This window comes from Lithobates pipiens, unplaced genomic scaffold (assembly GCF_037356315.1).
Source record: "Lithobates pipiens isolate NorthernLeopardFrog02 unplaced genomic scaffold, aLitPip1_a1.2 Scaffold_27, whole genome shotgun sequence".
Taxonomy (NCBI): domain Eukaryota; kingdom Metazoa; phylum Chordata; class Amphibia; order Anura; family Ranidae; genus Lithobates; species Lithobates pipiens.
Genome location: NW_027507788.1, coordinates 74,935,604 through 74,955,394, shown reverse-complemented (window position 1 = coordinate 74,955,394; position 19,791 = coordinate 74,935,604). Strand labels below are relative to the sequence as shown.

General features: G+C 44.2%; 1 protein-coding gene across 1 annotated transcript; it reads right to left on the bottom strand.

Annotated features, from left to right (window-relative positions):
* Positions 1 to 3,607: 3,607 nt before the first annotated feature.
* LOC143933926 (uncharacterized) lies at positions 3,608 to 11,756 on the bottom strand. Its single transcript, XM_077457081.1, has 3 exons — positions 4,819 to 11,756; positions 4,386 to 4,529; positions 3,608 to 4,293 (listed from the first exon to the last, which is right to left on the bottom strand). Exons 1-3 carry the CDS (start codon positions 5,057 to 5,059, stop codon positions 4,136 to 4,138), a joined length of 543 nt encoding a protein of 180 aa, XP_077313207.1. The 5' UTR covers positions 5,060 to 11,756; the 3' UTR covers positions 3,608 to 4,135.
* Between the last annotated feature and the right edge of the window lie 8,035 nt (positions 11,757 to 19,791).

Below are 19,791 nucleotides of genomic sequence, written 5' to 3'. Positions count from 1 at the left end.
CTTTTTGGTCAAAAATGGATGTCCAGGGACCAATGATGGTCCTTGTTTGATTCGCGACTTTCCGTACTCTGCTAGGGTCTATCAGACTTCTAAGCCCTTGTACACATGGTCGGAGATTCCGACAACCAAATCCGTCTGAGTTATTCCGACGGATTAATTCCGGACGGGGTCCGGAAGTGATGTTGCATACACATGGTTGGACTAAGTTGTCGGAATTTTGGGCTGCCAAGAACGCGGTGACATAAGCCGCGTACGGCGGGCCTAGATAAGGAAAGTTCAGCACCACGTCTGGCACCCTTTGGGCTCCTTCTGCTGATCTTGTGTGCATCGCGTGTTAGTAGAAGTTTGGTGAGAGACGATTCGCGCTTTTCAGATTTGTGATTCAGTTCGCTACTGCTCTTCAGTTTCTGCTTGCCTTTGTGTATCTGATAATCAGTGCGTGTAGTCAGTAAGTATTTGTTTCTCATTGTGGACTATATCTTGGTATAGTATGCTTTGATTTGCATTGCTTATTATCTGCTTGCTTCTGCTATTCAGGTCGTTCTTTCAGGCATTGCTGTTTATTGGCGCTTTCTGTTGTCCATTCTGACCAGCCGACCGTTTTCAAACCATGTTTCGTCTACGTACTCGTTGTAGAGTTTGTGCTGTGCAGGGGCTTCATGTTGGGGCTCTTACTTTGACACAAGCCCGGTCCATGAACAGGGAGGGGAGGCGTTTGTGGACCAAGAATTGGTTGTGCCAGCGTGACCAGTTCTCGCACATGCCTTTGCTCCGTGAGATCCGGGAGAATAATCCTGATGATTTCAGGAATTATCTCCGGATGACGGACCCCGTTTTTCACCGTCTGCTGGCTTTGCTGACCCCTTATATCAGCAGGCAGGATACCTGCGTGCGGCAAGCCATCACTCCGGAGCAGAGGATCATCGCCACGTTGCGCTACTTGGCAACAGGGAAAATCCTTCAGGACCTCAAGTTTTCTACAGGCATCTCCCCCCAGGCTCTGGGGATCATTATTCCAGAGACCTGTTCTGCCATCATTCAGGTCCTGCAGAAGGACTATATGAAGGTAAGTTTTATCCTTTAACATCACATTCTATGTATTTCATGATTGCTAATGTCTTGCATTTCTTTCCTCATTCCCTAATTACCATCATTGCAATATGCTCTAATTCATATGCTCTGCCCCTTTGTCCTCATGCATATTTGCCTCACTAACTTCCCCACCATGTTCTTCTTGGCCCATAAAACTATAGTCTAGTCACTTACCAATGTCTTTTGTCAGCTCCATAGTATTGCTTTCCCCTAAACCCCAGGGGCGGCACAGTGGTGTAGTGGTTAGCACTCTCACCTAGCAGTAAGAAGGGTCGCTGGTTCAAATCCCAACCACGACACCACCTGCCTGGAGTTTGCATGTTCTCCCTGTGCCTGCGTGGGTTTCCTCCGGGTACTCCGGTTTCCTCTCACAATCCAAAGACATGCAGGTAGGTTAATTGGCTTCTGTCCAAAATTGGCCCTAGTATATGAATGGGGACCTTGGATTGTGGGCGCCTTGAGGGTAGGAACCAATGTGAGTGTGCAATGTACAGGGATGGGGTCTATTGTAGACACTCACTCAGGATGGACTGGTGTCTTTATTCAACCTTACAAACTATGAAACTATGAAACTAAACACCCCCTAAAATGTCTACAAATGTTATGTGTGTGCTTCAATTCATGCAGAGTGAAATTTATTTTTTGGTTGTGCCAAACTCATTAGGAACCCCCTTCCCCCAACTGCTAGGTCAGCTGCTAGCAATCCTCTATCTGCTGACTTTACCAAACCCAATACACACTCTACCTACCTTTTTTCTGGTGACATTTATGGACAAATTCACCAAAGCATGTAGTGCAAGGGCCTGCCTCAATACTTTCAAATGCTATCTTTTTTTGTTTTTTCCCCTATTATTATCTTGATATGTAATAGCAGAATGTCAAAATGTGCTTCCATTTTGTTTTCTTTTTGGTAGTATGACACTTCTTACCTGTCCGGTGGGCTGCCAATAGTGTAAGTAAGGAGGGGCTTCCCAAAGTATCACACATTATTTAGGCATTCAGCTCTCAATCAAGTGGAGAGGTTTACCTGTCCAAAACATCCCCCCCCCCTCATTTTTAGCAAGGGCCCATCAGATGGGGGGGATGGGGGGGGTGATGACTCTGATAAGGGGACCTTATACGTTAGGCTTTAAATACTCTTTTCCCAAAATGTTATACTGATCTTGGCCAAAAATGTTGGTGTCTAATCTACTTGCAATGTTGATTTGCAAAATTACTAATTTTTTGTCTTGTTTCACTCCACAGTGTCCTTCAAAGCCACAGGAATGGCAGACTGTGGCCTCCCACTTTGCCAGTCGTTGGGACTTTCCCAATTGTGGAGGTGCAATTGATGAGAAACACGTCCGCATCGTCCCACCACCCAACTCGGGGTCGTACTATTTTAACTACAAGGGGTTTAATAGTATCGTGATGTTGGCGGTGGTGTCTGCGACCTATGACTTCTTGTATGTGGACGTGGGGCAAAATGGGCAGATGTTGGATGGTGGAGTGTTCTCCCGGATGGAGTTCTACTGGCGTCTCTAGAGTGGCAGTCTGGGCTTGCCACCCCCAGAAGAGAATCAGGAAGGACTCCCGTTTGTCTTCATCGCGGATGAGGCGTTTACCCTGGCAAACCATCTGATGCGGCCTTTCCCGATGAGGACCCTCACCCCGGACCAGAGGATTTTTAATTTCCGGCTGTTCAGAGCCAGAAGAGTGGTGGAGAACACTTTTGGAATACTGGCCAGCCGGTTCCGCCTTTTTTTAATGTCTATCCACATGGTGGAATACAAAATCAATCACATTGTGCTGGCCTGCTGTGTTCTGCACAATTTCCTAAAAAGACATTCTGCAAACTATGCGGTCTCAGTTGTCCAAGATGCTGACTTGCTTGAAAATGAAAACCTCATGGGCCTTGAAGCTGCTCATCCTGGCTTGCCCCCCCCAAAGCGCCGTGAGGTTAGAAACCAATACATGGAGTACTTTGTGGGTAGGGGGGCCATTGATATGCCAGACAATGTCTGAGCGGCATTTTTGCAATACATTTTTCTATGAAACTCCAATATTTGTTTTCATTTACTGCTTGGCTTGGTTTTAGGTGTTTCCTAGGTAAATTTATGTTTTTTCTTGTTGTGCCTTTTTCTACAACAGTGCAAACCCAATTTCTGAGCGAGATGAGGGGACAGTCTCTTCTTCAGATAAGCTTATTATGTTGTGGGTCTGCTACACACACCTTGTTTTTGTTAACTAATGTATGTAGTGCATAACTGACCAAAATCTTGCTCATTTTCAGCACCATGACAGAAATATGTGGGCTCTGGGAAAATGACATGATTTTGAAAATTAACACATCACTGTGGGTGTTATTTACTAAAGGCACATCCACTATGCACTACAAGTGCACTGCAAAAGTACACCTGAAACTGCACTTGGAGTGCAAAATGGAGTTGCCTTTAGTAAATAACACCCATTGTCACCAAAAACAACAATTTTACTACAAATACTGCTTTTGCGCATTGAAATAGGAAGCCACACATTGTTGATAATTTAACTTTTTAATCCAAGCACATTCACATGTGCGTTTAGAAAGGGGTTTTACAACAAACCAACATATTGGGTGTATCAAAAACATTATTTCAGGTCATTTTATTGTAACTTGGTGTTTTTGTGTAAACAGGCATGTATCAAAGCGTAACATACAGAACACAGGAACTTACAAAGTTCAACTTTGAAAAGTGAAGACAATATCAGACATAAGTATGTACAAACTGGGCTGATATTGCCTTCATCACATGGGGTGTCACTCCTGGAAAAGCCAAATTTGGAAGATGCACACAGTGTGTCAACATGTGCTATCTCCCATCATGGGGGATCAATGTACATGTTTTGGGGCTGCAACCCCTTCATCTCAGCCACTTTCCACAAAACACATACATTGATCCCCCATGATGGGAGATAGCGCATGTTGACACACTCTGTGCATCTTCCAAATTTAGATTTTTTTTAAAGACAAAAGTTGTTGTTTAAAAGCCAAAAAATAAAACCCTAGCTAGTTTGGGGTGTTTCACACTCTCCCCAAAACATCAATGATGTTCTTCATTTTATTTTTAACATCATTGATGTTTTGCTGTATATTTTCTAAATCCTGATTGCACCCCATTATCTCCCCAATCAGGATCTGAGCACTTTCACTGGTAAAATGTGATTCTTCTTCCACATCACCTACAAAACAAAGCAAAAAAACACATCATGTATTATAAATATGACGATATACATTGATGAGCTTACCGGAAGCTGTGTTCTCCGACACTCACCTGTTGTGGTGAAAATTCGTCCAACTTCAACGATCTCTCCTCCCTCCTCCTCCTCCTGCTCCTCTGCTTCTGGTTTTGGAATTTTGCCTTCTTTGAGAGGGGTGGGGTCCTTGGTGTCCTCAGACTTCCCGAGTCTTCTCTCCCCTATGAGAAGGTAAAAAAGGAATAATTAGAACACAGAGGGCAGAAATAGGAATATGAAACATTGCTTGGAAGTGTTGTACAATTGTGTTTTTTGGCCGAGTTCCAAGGTGAGAACATTATTGTGGACACTTTGTTAAGCTGGAATACTTACCTGCAGAATGATGTTTCCTACGAACGAATGAAACCATGAACTTGAAAGTGGCCATTTTAAACTGCACAATATGAAATCAAAGCACATGGAGCAGTATGCAAGCAAGAATAATCATATGAACACACGACAACTACTTACTTTTTTGAAGAACACGCTGGATCCTTCTGTACTGATCGTGCTCCCTCAGTTTCAGGTCTGACCAGCGTTTTCTCAGTTGATCCTTGGATCTGCGTACCCCAAAATTCTTCTGAAGACTCTTCACAACTTTATTCATGATGTTGGCCTTTCTGATATTTGGGTTTGGGTAAGGTCCATACTTCCCATCATAGTCGGTCCTATTCAATATGTCCACCATCTCCAACATCTCCACAAAAGACATATTTGAGGCCTTAAATCTTCTCTTCCTGAATCGGAACGTTTCAGGCTCCGGCTTTCCTCACCCTCCTCCTCGTTAGTGGAACTCTGCGCACCTGCCTTCTCTCTGCCATGTGCTCTCCCCACTGTCCTGAAAGCGAAGGGGCGGGGAATAGTCTAGAAAGAACATCAGGGGCGGGCAGAGTTTCACGCATGCGCACTGTATATAAAACACAACACAGGTGGGTCGTCTGTACGATCTGTGAACAGAGTGAGGACCTGACGTCACAATCGTGCAAACGAAGGTAAAATTTTGAACTTGGTACATCACTAGACTAGACTGCTTCTATCTAGGCCAATGTTGGGACAAGATTAGGAGGGTTTATCATGGCATTATTAGTATTTTAGGGTTTGTCTTGTGTTGTGTCTTGCAGACAAGATGGATCCCTTCCAAAACGCCAATTTTATGGGGCTATTCCTTGAAGTGTACAGGGAGCTGCCCTGCCTGTGGCAGATCAACAACCCGTTTTACCAGGACCGAAGAAAGAGCAACGCAGCGCTGGAGAAACTTCTTTCTTTGGTGCGGATCATGGTCCCCACGGCAGACATGGCCTATGTGAAGAGGAAAATTGGTGTCATGAAGAGTACATATCTCAGGGAGAGAAAGAAGCACCTGGAGTTCTTGAGATCAGGAGATCCAGATGCCATTTATTTCCCCAGGATGGTTTACTTCGAGAGGCTGCATTTTCTATTAGACCAGGGGGAAACCAGGCCACCACTCGACCGTCTTCCTTCAAGGCTTCCTTCACCCCCAGCTGAGGCTTCCAACGTCCAACCTGGGCTTTCCAGGCAGCAACATGTGGAGTGGCAGTCTGGGCTTGCCACCCCCAGAAGAGAATCAGGAAGGACTCCCATTCGTCTTCGTCGCGGATGAGGCGTTTACCCTGGCAAACCATCTGATGCGGCCTTTCCCGATGAGGACCCTCACCCCGGACCAGAGGATTTTTAATTTCCAGCTGTTCAGAGCCAGAAGAGTGGTGGAGAACACTTTTGGAATACTGGCCAGCCGGTTCCGCCTTTTTTTAATGTCTATCCACATGGTGGAATACAAAATCAATCACATTGTGCTGGCCTGCTGTGTTCTGCACAATTTCCTAAAAAGACATTCTGCAAACTATGCGGTCTCAGTTGTCCAAGATGCTGACTTGCTTGAAAATGAAAACCTCATGGGCCTTGAAGCTGCTCATCCTGGCTTGCCCCCCCCAAAGCGCCGTGAGGTTAGAAACCAATACATGGAGTACTTTGTGGGTAGGGGGGCCATTGATATGCCAGACAATGTCTGAGCGGCATTTTTGCAATACATTTTTCTTTGAAACTCCAATATTTGTTTTTATTTACTGCTTGGCTTGGTTTTAGGTGTTTCCTAGGTAAATTTATGTTTTTTCTTGTTGTGCCTTTTTCTACATATACCACGAACATGACTTACTTCTTCTCCCTGTGACATACTCTTCCTGGTGTCCATAGTAAAAGTTAAGATATACTCTATTAGCTGCAGCTGGGTTGGAAGGTCAAGTACCTCGGAAACCATGCACATAATAAACCTTAAGCAGGCACATAAAAGTAATACCATAAGCAAAATTAGTACAACACAGATTGCAATATCCCCAATCCAGGATTAATCCAGGATTCAGCATTGAGACCAAACCCCCCATGTTACCCAGGGGGCTCCCAAGCAATTATTTTGCTTTTTCCTCATGTCAATACCCCCTCAGGCTCCTGAGAGAAACCATGCCCAGGTCATGTTCTTTCCCAGAAACAATGACCTAGCATAACGGTGTTTGAGGTGGCATCCAGGACGAACACTAGCCTTGAGCAAGTGACGTTCCTCACTATCCCTGAGAATAACCACTATCAGAACCAATGAGGCCAAGTAACACCATCCCCTGGAATCATTCAGAATCCATGGATGGCATGGTCTTCCACAACAAATGTACGTGCTGTTTTCCAAGGCCAGTGGCTGTCTGCTTAAGGACCTGTTGGGCACCCTCAGAGAATCCTGCAAAAGCAAGCTGTGAAAGTAGCCTGGCCATCTCAGTATGATGCCAGAGGCATGCATGAAGTGTGACGTAGGGCACGATCTAAGGTGTCAAGCACTGTGGAGTTCCTGTAGACTCTGAATGCACATCCCCTCTATGTCCAATAATTGTGTTACTAGTGATTTTATCGGGTAGGCCACATATAACCTTAAGGCTCCCCCTAGAACACAGAGACTGGTAGATGACATGTGAACCAATACATATATAATACAGTGCCTATGCCAGCATCCCTTCAAACAGTATACACTGAAATGGTCGAGCATGTACTGGACACACTACAACAACAATCCCAATATTACCCCCTGACCCTCACCCGGATCACCTTCTAAACATACAAAAATAGGAAACAACAAACATGTAATCTCAGCTGTATAGCAATTGTCCATGGAATGCAAAAGGGAGGAAGGGACGTGACAGTCCATAGAAACAAGTGGGAGGGGCATGATAGCCTTTAGGCCATATGAAAATAGTCCCAAAGAAATACTCAAAAAGAAAAGTCTCTCGGATGGCTTCTGAATGTCCATTAGATTTGTAGAAAAGGAAGGAAAAGGAAATGTCCACATTATTATAACTCTCATTCTGCTCAACTTTTTCCAAAACCTTTTGGTTCAATTCTGTGATCACTCATATGTACAGACATGAATTCTATACCCCAAAACACTGCCTCTTTGTAAGGACAGAACTTGATATCCACAGACAGACTGGAACTGATGCGTTGGGCGAGACCGGGGACTTTCGGCTGGCACATCTGGATCTTTTTCATGTGGTGCTCACAGGAATTTTGTACCCCAGGTTTGCGTCATGTGGCTCCCCCTTGAGGTATCATTTGCAGGAACAGTTTCCAGCCGGAGTCCGCCTTTAGTGACCTGAGCACCTCCTATGGTATTTGAACAACAAAGATTTCCATGTTAAAGCTGTAGTCATTACTTCATTAGGATAGGATATAGGGGAGGGTATGGATGGGGTGTAGGGTATGACTGGGGTGGGCATTTCTTCATGTGAATAGGACTGTGGGTGAATGCAGGCTGGCTGGGGCAGATACTCCTCATCCGACATGAGTAGTCACAGAATCTACCTGATCAAGGCCTTAACCATTGGAGATATTAAAAATAATATTCTTAATTGACTCAAACATAAGTAAAACATGCAGGAATGAAAATGTTTCTCAGCAACGGTTTTCATTATATAGCTTCAATATATCTAACTAAACATTTTTCCAAATCCAGTATTATAGCAGAATTTCAACAAAACTTAAACCTCTTTAGTGTCTTCTATTCCCGGGATCCAAGTGGACCCAAAAGACCTAGGACAGAACATTTTACCCAAACACATATTCTGACTCAGAAGTCTCCCAACTTTGCAAATATGTCTGATCATCAGCAACAAACAAAACATTGATGGATAAACAACATTTCATCACCAACACTCTATGACTGACACCCTGTTAATTCAGAAGGTAAATATCCAGAATAGTCATTCTGATTACTTATTTCAAATAAATCCTTCCCATCACATTTTAGTACACCATGGACTCAATGTACACAGCAATATATCTTGATTACAGTAATTTAATTTCTTCAAACATTTTTTAAAATTTTCACCCTTTACCAAAATCCCTTTATCAATTCTTTTAATTTAATTTAACCCAAAAATTTTAGGGAAAGTATAACATGGGCCTAAACACAATATGAGACACCTTGTTGTGCACATTCCAGACACACATACATACAACTCTCTCTCATCCCACATTCATCTGGCCATTCCATTCTTTCTTAATTTCATTCATAACACCTTTAAACCTTAATATTTTTCTTTCTAGTGTCCAGAATTACACAACACAGTTACTTCTCTTTTTCTTACTAACCACAATTCCTCTGGCGTAACGCCTGGCATATACAACTTCCCTTTTATTTACTTTTGAATTCTTAATTTCTTAATTATAATATTCTCAATCCTATCAAAATCAATATTTCAAATAAATCATTATTAATACAGCTTAAACACTATTAACACAATTTGCCCAAATATAGCACAATTGCTGTTATCAGAAAAAAAACAAACACACTTTAATTCTAATAATGTAAGGATAGGCAACCACACCCAAAATAGTCTTAAAGTCAGACTCTAAAAATTTGCATCTGATCAGATTCCTTTAAAAAACATTTGGTAATTTTATCAGTGACATGTCACATTCCCCTTTTAATGTTCCCAATTTACTATGGAGTAAATATCGGCTTAGTATATGCCCAACATATTTCATGAATAGACTGACACTAGTTGCAACATTTTAACAATAAACATGTACCTTTTATAGATAACTTTTCTGAATCAGATTCTTTTTTAACATTCATTTTCCACTTCAGCAAGTCCCTGAATCGCTGACTATGGAATACAAATATAAAAATATACTCCCCACAAAACCTGTGGTGAAAATATAGTTGAAGTTTGTTCCCCTCTTCCACCCGAAACTCTGTCCCTTTCACCTGCCCACTTTAGCAACGCTCTCTGTCTTAGTAGGATCATAGGACATATATCAACTACCCAACCATCTATCTGAATTTCAGAAAACAAAAACAATCTTATACTCTAAATTGGAATTCCAAGACAAGACAAAAATTCCCATACACATAACATTAAGCATTTCTCTCCATTAACCAGTTCCCTCTACCCATGTGTCTGTCTTATGAAACTGCAAACAGGGCGACCCAATGACTGCAACTAACCACAGTCCACAAACAGTCCATGAAGCAGAGACAGTCATGGGAGAAGGGTTTAAACATGTTCTCCCTCCGACAGAAACAGTCAGTCCATGAAGCTGCGACCCTAGTGCCTCACCGGAGATCCATGTCAGAATTCACCCCCCAAACCCACCAGCTCAGAGGTGGAGAATCGGAGAGCGATGAAAGAATCTGGGGGAATCCGAGGGGGGAAGCAAGAAGATTCATATTCTCCCTCTACCTAACTCAGACCCCCCAAAACAGTAACCATGTCCCCCTGTCAGTGCATCCAGCAGCAATCTAATCACTGCCCAATAAACCAACATCTTGATGTCTCTATGAATCTCTGGTACCGTAATCCCGCAAAAGTCTCACGAGACCCCAGCACCAGGGCTGCTCATTTCACGAGGTGGGGTGCTTTCAACAAGGTTTCTAGCCTCCCCACCAGCTCTCTCTCTTTTTACCCTTGGTTGAACCTTTTTCCCGTGCCGTTGCCAAACAGGGATCTGCACTGATCTGCACATCCCACCAACCCACCTGTACCGACTCATTATAACTTTAGCAAACAACAATAAACAAATAATCAACGAACAGACACAAATAAACAAAAAAAGGTAAGTACACTAAAACATCTTGAGTTTAACAACACCTTTTATCTGACAATCCAAATAAAACTAGCTGTGACACTTTAAAAATCCTTATTTTAAACAAAACTCCCTCTGTGTTAATTTCCTTACCTGCCCAAAACCTCCCATCCCGGCTGTCCTTTAAAATCATTTCCTCAACGCAAATAGAATGTCCCCTTTAACTCTCAAAACAAACTCTGCTAACTTCCCGTTTTTAAATGTACTTTCCTTAACTTTTTTTTTTCTTTCTTCTATGTCAGTTCTAAAATGGCTCTGAAACCCGGCTTGCACATAAAAAGAACAATGCATTGAAAAACCTTGCAAAATGCACACCTTCCCTTAATAAATAACTTCACTTACTTTACCCTCAACAAATGTAGGATATTCTTAATTAACATCTTAATCACTTACTTAAATCTCATCACTCCTGGGCATTCTTCCAAAATACCCACCTGTCTTCAACCCCCTACCACCTAACACATACATTTTACAACCTGCAAAAAATACCATTCCGATACCCTTCCAAGAGTTACCAAAACACATGTTAAACATGTGCAAACAAATTATGCACTTCTCAAGCAGAATCAAGCACCTATAACTTCAGAGTTCTATAGCCAACATTCTAGCAACCAACATACTTAAAAGGGGAGAAGTGATATTATTCATATACTATACCATTGTCTCTTCAAAGAATACCTTAGCAAACTTATATGAACATGCATATGACAGTAATCACCCTTCCCACGATACAGTACCTAAATTTAACTTCACTCTAATCTAATTTTCCCCTTTTGGGACATCATATAACAGTGAAAACAGGGCTATCTTACCTTCCAACCATGTTTCACACAACACATATCTTATTACTTTAATGCAAATGCGATAGACAAGAAAAGCCAGATAGAGCAAAAGTTTGTAGCAGTTTTGTGGGTTCCGGTAGTAATTGGTAATTGCCCCATTACCCCTTTTTTTTCCCGTCTCCTTCCCTCAAGGAGCCTAATATTAGGTTTTTTAAACAGAGTCCCACCAAGGACATACACAGGCTTCTCATAAGCCACTTCTTAACAGCCTGGTCCGTCTCACAATTCTCTTAACTAAAATTTATCTGGCCAGGGTTGTGTGTGTCAAAGCTTCAATGCTTGACCACACCCTGCCAAGTCCTAAATTCCAAATTCCAAAATCTCAGCGAGTGCCTCCATACTCACGAAACCCTTTATACTAATGCTGCAGCATTAGGAGACAAACATCCCGACAAAGACAAAAAAACATGAGTTGAGACCAAATGTCAGGAGTTGTCTAATTTATTGTGGGTGGGGCTGCACGTTATATGCACCCCTATCAACCAATCATTGCATAGAACATGGGTGTGGTTAACATAGAGGCGTACACTACACACCATCATTACATATCATTACATATCATTACATATCATTACTCATGTCATCTGCTTCTGAATCACAGTCATGGGATATGTGGCCCAGACATATTGTGACACAATTTCTTTATTTAGACAGCATAGAATGAGACTGCCTATGCAAGCTATATTTCCTTATGTGCATGTTTACAGAAAAACTGCTACAGTCTGCAGATACAGAATCTAAGCCAGCTAGTAAAGTTAACCAGGTTAATCCTATATGAACTTACAAACATGGAGTCACTCTGGTTCAGCCATTTCACTACAGCGCTTCATGAAAGAATTTTTAACATTGCAGCGTGACGAATGTGCTATATCGATTACGAGCAGTAGTTTTACCTGAGCAAGCGCTTCCGTGTCCGAATTTGATTGTGAGCATGCGTGGCAAAAAAAACATTTTTTCCCTCAGTTTAGGCCGATACGTATTCTTCTACACATTTTTGGTAAAAAAAATCGCAATAAGCGATTATTAATTGGTTTGCGCAAAAGTTATAGCGTTTACAAAATAGGGGATAGTTTTATGCCATTTTTATTAATAATTTTTTTTTACTAGTAATGGTGGCGATCAGCGATTTTTATTGTGACTGCGACATTATGGCAGACACATTGGACATTTTTGACACATTTTTGGGACCATTGTCATTTATACAGCAATCACTGTTATATAAATGCAGTGATTCCTGTGTAAATGACACTGGCAGTGAAGGAGTTAACCAGTGGGTGGCAGTGTAGGGGTTAAGTGTTCCTAGGGGTGTGTTACTAACTGTGGGGGGCTGGGCTTTCATTTAGTCACTGATCTCTGCTCCAATCACATGGAGCAGAGATCAGCGTCACTTGTTGCTAGGCAGAACGGGGAGATGCTGTTTACAATGGCATTTCTCCGTTCAGCCGCCCCGTGAGATGATCGCAGGTATGCCTGAGGCGATCGAGTCCGCGGGACCCGCGACCGGACTCACGGGGGTCCCGACTGGCACGCGATGGCAGGGCGGCATTAAAGATTGGACGTACCTGTATGCCAATATGCCTGCCCATGCCATTCTGCTGACGTACATCGGCCTGCGCTGGTCGGGAACCGGTTAACCTGTCCGGTGGGCTGCCAATAGTGTAAGTAAGGAGGGGCTGGCCAAAGTATCACACATTATTTATGCATTCAGCTCTCAATGAAGTGGAGAGTGTTACCTGGGGGAGGAATCTGATAAGGGGACCTTATACTTTTGGCTTTAAATACTCAATTCCCAAAATGTTATACTGATCTTGGCCAAAAATGTTTATGTCTAATCTGCTTGCAATGTTGATGTGCAAAATGACTATTTTTTTTTTCTTGTTTGACTCCACAGTTTCCTTCAACGCCACAGGAATGGCAGCCCGTGGCCTCCCACTTTGCCAGCCGTTGGAACTTTCCCAATTGTGGAGATGCAATTGATGGGAAACACGTCCGCATCGTCCCACCCCCCAAATCGGGGTCCTACTATTATAATTACAAGGGGTATAATAGTATTGTGATGTTGGTGGTGGTGTCAGGGACATATGACTTCCTGTATGTGGACGTGGGGAAAAATGTCCGTATGTCAGATGGTGGAGTGTTCGAGCGGACAGAGTTCTACTGGCATCTCCAGAGTGGCAATCTGGGCTTGCCACCTCCAGAGGAGAATGTTGAAGGACTCCCCTTTGTTTTTGTCGCGGATGAGGCGTTTGCTCTGGCAAATCATCTGATGCGGCCTTTCCCGATGAGGACTCTCACCCCGGATCAGAGGATCTTTAATTTGCGGCTGGCCAGAGCCAGAAGAGTAGTGGAGAACACTTTCTGGAGTGGGCTAACGAACAATGTTTATTATGAACGATTGAACCCATGAACATGAAAGTGGCCATTTTAAACTGTACAACATTAAATCAAAGCACATGAAGCAGTATGCAAGCAATAATAATAATATGAACACATGACAACTACTCACTTTTTTGAAGAACTCGCTTGATCCTTCTGTACTGATCGTTCTCCCTCAGTTTCAGGTCTGACCAGCGCTTTCTCATGCTGCGTACACACGAGCGGACTGTATGGCGTACTTAGTTCGTCATACAATCCGACGGACAGTCCGTCGTACTTTCGACTGAACGGACTTGACCACACACGGATGCACAAACAGTCCGTCGAAAGCTTGCGCGATGACGTGTACAGCACGTACGACGGGACTAGAAATAGGAAGTCCAAGACACAGCAAAGCACCCTTCCACCGTGTAAATCCTTTCTGGGCATGCGCCATTCTTAGTCTGTCGAACTAGCATACTGACGAGCGGATTGTCCGCTGAAACCAAAGTACGATGGACAGAATTTCGAAAAATCCGAAATTCTTAGTACGCCGGACTGCACGCTGAAAAAGTCCGCTGAAGCCCACACACGAGCGGATTGTCCGCTGAAATGTGTTTCGACGGACTAAGTACGCCATACAGTCCGCTCGTGTGTACGCGGCATCAGTTGATCTTTGGATCGTCGTACCCCAAAATTCTTCTGCAGACTCTTCACAACTTTAGTCATGATCTTGGCCTTTCTGACATTTGGGTTTGGGTAAGGTCCATACTTCCCATCATAGTCGTTCCTCTTCAGTATGTCCACCATATCCAACATCTCTCCAAAAGACATAATTAGCACACAGAGGGCAGAAATAGGAATATGAAACTTTCCTTGGAAGTGTTGTACAATTGTGTTTTTTGGCCAAGTTCCAAGGTGAGAACATTATTGTGGACACTTTGTTAAGCTGGAATACTTACCTGCAGAATGATGTTTCCTACGAACGAATGAAACCATGAACTTGAAAGTGGCCATTTTAAACTGCACAATATGAAATCAAAGCACATGGAGCAGTATGCAAGCAAGAATAATCATATGAACACACGACAACTACTTACTTTTTTGAAGAACACGCTGGATCCTTCTGTACTAATTGTGCTCCCTCAGTTTCAGGTCTGACCAGCGTTTTCTCAGTTGATCCTTGGATCTGCGTACCCCAAAATTCTTCTGAAGACTCTTCACAACTTTATTCATGATGTTGGCCTTTCTGATATTTGGGTTTGGGTAAGGTCCATACTTCCCATCATAGTCGTTCCTCTTCAGTATGTCCACCATATCCAACATCTCTCCAAAAGACATATTTCAGGCCTTAAATCTTCTCCTCTGGGATCGGGACATTTCTGGCTCCGGGCTTTCCTCATCCTCCTCTTCGCTAGTGAAATTATTATCATGCCCCTGCTGTGTCTCCGCTGTGTGCTCTCCCCACTGCACCACAAGATTATGAGAGTTTAGCCTGACATTAGGGTTTGTCTTGTGTTGTGCCTTGCAGATAATATGGATGGGTTTAACGACCATAGCTTTCTCCCCCTTTTCATTGAGTACAGGGAGATGCCCTGTCTGTGGCAAGCTACACATCCCCACTACAGTAACAAATTAAAGAGGCAGGCAACGATGGAAAAACTGCTGGAGTTTGTGAAGCAGGTGGTCCCCAGGGCAGACATCAGCTATTTAAGAACGAAAATTGGTGGCCTGAGGAGTACATATCTGAGGGAGCGCAAGAAGGTGCATCCATGAAAGAAGGTGAGTCCATGAAAACTGGAGCAGCAACAGATAAAGTTTATGTCCCCAGGCTGTGGTACTTTGAGAGGATGCAGTTTCTGTCAGACCAGGCTGAGGTCAGGGAATCCCTCTCTACTCTTCCTTCCACGCTTCCTTCTATGCTTCATTCCACCCCTGCTGAGTCTTCCGATGCCCAACCAGGGCCTTCCAGACAGGAAGAACTGGAGGAGCCCAGCTTGAGCCAGGTATAGTATTGTTCTACATATTTTTGGAGTAAAAATTAATGATATTAACTTGATTTTTGCTCACTAATTGCTGATTTTAGCAAGTGTTTCACATATCAATAGACAGTAGTGGCCAAAAGATTTGGGCCAAGAATGCAAAATGCTGGGCTCAGAATAATAGTCTTTTCTTTTTGTTAACAAATTGCAACAGTCAAGAGCTGAAAATTGTGTGTGTTTGATGAACCAAAAACGAAAACTATGTTCCTTTTTCATACACAGGAAGACCTCAGCCAGGAAGAGGGTGTGGAATGCAGCAGCCAGGAGGTTGTTGTGGAACGTGGCAGCCAGGAGGAGGCAGGGGTAAGTGGCAGCCAAGAGGTGGGCAGGCCTAGGAGCCTGACTCAATCACAGGTCCCTCCCCTCCGCCTTCCACCCAAAAGGGCCAGAAAGGGGGTTAATGTGGAGGAGTCGGCTCTGAAGCTAATTGGGGAGGCTTCAGCGGCCCTCAAAGCCACCCCTACATATCAAGAGGCCTTTTGCGCCTTGGCTGCCTGCAAACTCGAGCAAATGGAGGAGGGGCAACACCTCAGGTGTCAGGAGCTCATTATCCACACACTCAACAAGGGGTTGTTGGGCCAAATCACACCATGCTCCTCCTTCTGCCACACCTCCAGCACCACAGCCACAGGCTGGAAGGAAGCGTGTAAGGAAGACCAAAGAGTGATGGCCTGGGTTCAGTCTGGGTTCAGCCAGAAGATGCAGCCTCTTGTAGGACCACAGCCTGGGGACATAGGTGTCATCTGCTGCTGTTCCGGATTTCTTGGACTTCAGGACCAGACTGTTCTCCCTCAAATATGTACTCTTCAGGCCACCAATTTTTGCATTTAAATAGTTGATGTGTGCCCAGGGGGCCAAAGGCTTCCCTAATCTCCCAAGTTCCTACAGCGCTGCCTCCCTCTTTATTTATTTCTGACACCTAAATAAAGGTTTTTTTTGGTTCAAGAAATACTTGCCTATGTGTTTTACTTCAAAAATGACAGTTTATTTGTGAGTAGGCAGGTACATTTCAGAAATACAAAGTCAAATTAATAACAAGGGGCACCAACACCAAACAACATCCTAGAGATTAAAAAAGAAAACAATAAAATAAAAAGATAATAATGGTGTTGTGGTAAGTTGACACACAAAACACACCAAACAAATTCTGAAGATGAGCAAACTGTCAAAAAAGGAGATCTTGATGAAAAAACCAACCACAAAATTTAAAACAAAAAAAAATGATTGGGGAGATGTGACGAATTAAAATATTGTGTTCATGAAATGAGGAAAAAGAATAAAAAAAGAAGTTTTGGAGAAGTGTGTGTGAATATGAGCAGCAAAACTACTTCATTCTTGTAGCATTCTAAAGAAAAAGAGAATTAAAGAATTTTTAACATTGCAGCGTGACAAATGTGCTATATCGATTATGAACGGTAGTTTTACCTGACCGATCGCTTCAGTCTCAGAATTTATTCTGGGCATGCGTGTCACCCTGTCCATTGGACTAGGCTACACACGATCGCAACTGACGCGCATCGAATCATGTTGTCGGAAAATTTTATAGCCAGCTCTCAAACTTTGTCGGTCGGATATTCAGACGGAACCAGTCCGATGGAGCCCACACACGGTCAGAGTATCCGACAAACATGGTCCGATCAGACTTTTTCCGTCGGAATATCCGACCGTGTGTACAAGGGCTTACAGGAGAGGATTTCCCTTCCTAGGTGTAGATTTCATCTCACTTCCTGTTGTCTCCTTCCGTTTGCAAGTAGATGTTTGTAAGTTGGATGTTTGAAAGTAGGGGCCTGCCCTCTATGCTCTGCAGAAATTTGTGCCTAAGGTGTTGGTGTTGCCAAAACATTGTAAGCCCTCAAAGTGACTCTTGGCTGGAACGCCCTGCTGTGAACTATTATATCAAGAATTGTAATTACATGCCATTGTTCAACAGTGGTAGAAAAATTGGACCTTTGGTGGTGGTGGTGCTGGTGCCATAACACTCACAGTTACTCTTGGCAGGCGCTGGAACGGGTCCTGCTGTGAAATATTATATCAAGAATTGTAATTACATGCACCTGTTGAATAGGGGCAGAAAAATTGGGCCTTAGGCACTGGTGCCACGACACTGCAACCCCTCACAGATACTCTAGTTGGAGCACAGGAATGAGCCCTGCTGCAAAGTATTGCATCAAAAATTATAATTACACGCCTCTGTTAAACAGGGGCTGAAAAATTGGGCCTTAGGCACGGGTGGCGGCGCCCAGAACCAAAAATGTTCTTCCAAGCTATCAGCGGGATCATTGAGGAAAGTCACTCTGCATAACAGGATAGTCACTCAGCATCAGCATAGGCAGTCTTGAAGGGATCTGACATTTCAAAAAAAATTATTCAGTTACATCAGCTTCAGGTGCTTGGTAGCTGGTGGTGATCCAAGACTGATTCATTTTTATGAAGGTCAGTCGATCAACCGAGTCGGTGGACAGGCACACCCTGTGATCGGTTACAAAGCCTCCAGTAGCACTAAATTGTGCATTCCGAAAGAACGCTGATGCAGGACAGGCCAGTAGCTCAATTGCATACTGTGCAAGCTCTGGCCAGTGATCCATCCTCAAGACCCAGTAACCCAGAGGATTTTCGGTGGGAAAGGTGTCCAAGTCTGATCTTGCCTCTAGGTATTCCTGCACCATGTAAATCAGACGCTGGCGATGGTTGCTGGAACCGATCATACCTTGGGGCTGCAGACTAAAAAATTGTCTGAACGCATCGGTCAAATGGACACCTTCTCCACCACTCCGCTGTGACTGACCAAAGCCTCAGCAACACGTTGTCCAGGACCAGAAATTTGTAACCTTCCAGTCTCTGGGAATGCGTTGCACAGACCTTTCTGCAAGGCCTCCTGAAGATGTCTCATCCTCTGCTTCCTCTGCGATGGCAAAATAAGGTCCGCAACCTTACCCTTGTAATGTGGATCAAGGAGAGTTGCCAGCCAGTAATGATCCCTCTCCTTGATCCACTGAATACGAGAATCCTTCCGCAGGCTTTGCAGGATCAGGGAGGCCATGCAGCGTAGATTAGCTGAGGCATTCAGTCTGGAGTCCTCTGGGTCACCAAGGACGACATGATCAGCAGCCACTTCCTCCCAACCACGTACAAGTCCACGGGTTTCTTGGGAATGAAATGATCCCTAAAAGACTGCTGCTGATGCTGAGTGCCAGGCTCCACCTCCATGCTGACACAATCCTCCTCCTCCTCCTCATCCTCTTCCTGTGTGATCGGCGGGCCAGCAGGAGCACTGTCTAAATAAAGGGGGCCTTGAGAGGCAAGGAAGTCCTCCTCTTCCTGCCTCTGTTCTGCCTCAAGTGCCCTGTCCATTATTCCATGCAACGTGTGCTCCAACGGGTAGACAAGAGGGACAGTGTCACTGATGCATGTACTGTCACTGCTCACCATCCTCGTGGCCTCCTCAAATGGTGACAGGACAGTGCATCCCTGATCATGGCCCACTGACGTGGGAAAAAAAAACAAGCTCCCCTGACCCCGTCCTGGTGCCGTAGTCACACAGGTACTCATTGATGGCCCTCTGCTGCATGTGCAGCCGCTGCAGCATGGCCAACGTAGAGTTCCACCTGGTGGGCATGTCACAGATTGGGCAGTTCTTGGGCAGGTTCAATTCCTTTTGGAGGTCAGCCAGCCGAGCACTGGCATTATATGATCGGCGGAAATGCACACAGACTTTCTTGGCCTGCCTCTGGACATCCTGTAAGCCCGGGTACCTGCCAGAAAAGTTGAGAACATGAGACAGACCGGGCACATGGGTCAGTTGTGCCTTTCGGAGGCCGAAGAGGAGGTTTGTGCCATTGTCGCAAACCACCATTCCTGGCTTAAGCTCGCGTGGCGTCAACCACCTCCCAGCTTGCCCCTGCAGAGCTGACAGAATATTTGCCCCAGTGTGGCTCCTGTCCCCCAAGCACACCAGCGCAAGCATGACATGGCATCTTTTTGCCTGTGCACTTACGTAGCCCCTTGAACGTCTACGGAGCACTGCTGGTTCCGAGGACAAAGCACAGGAAGAGGCCATGGAG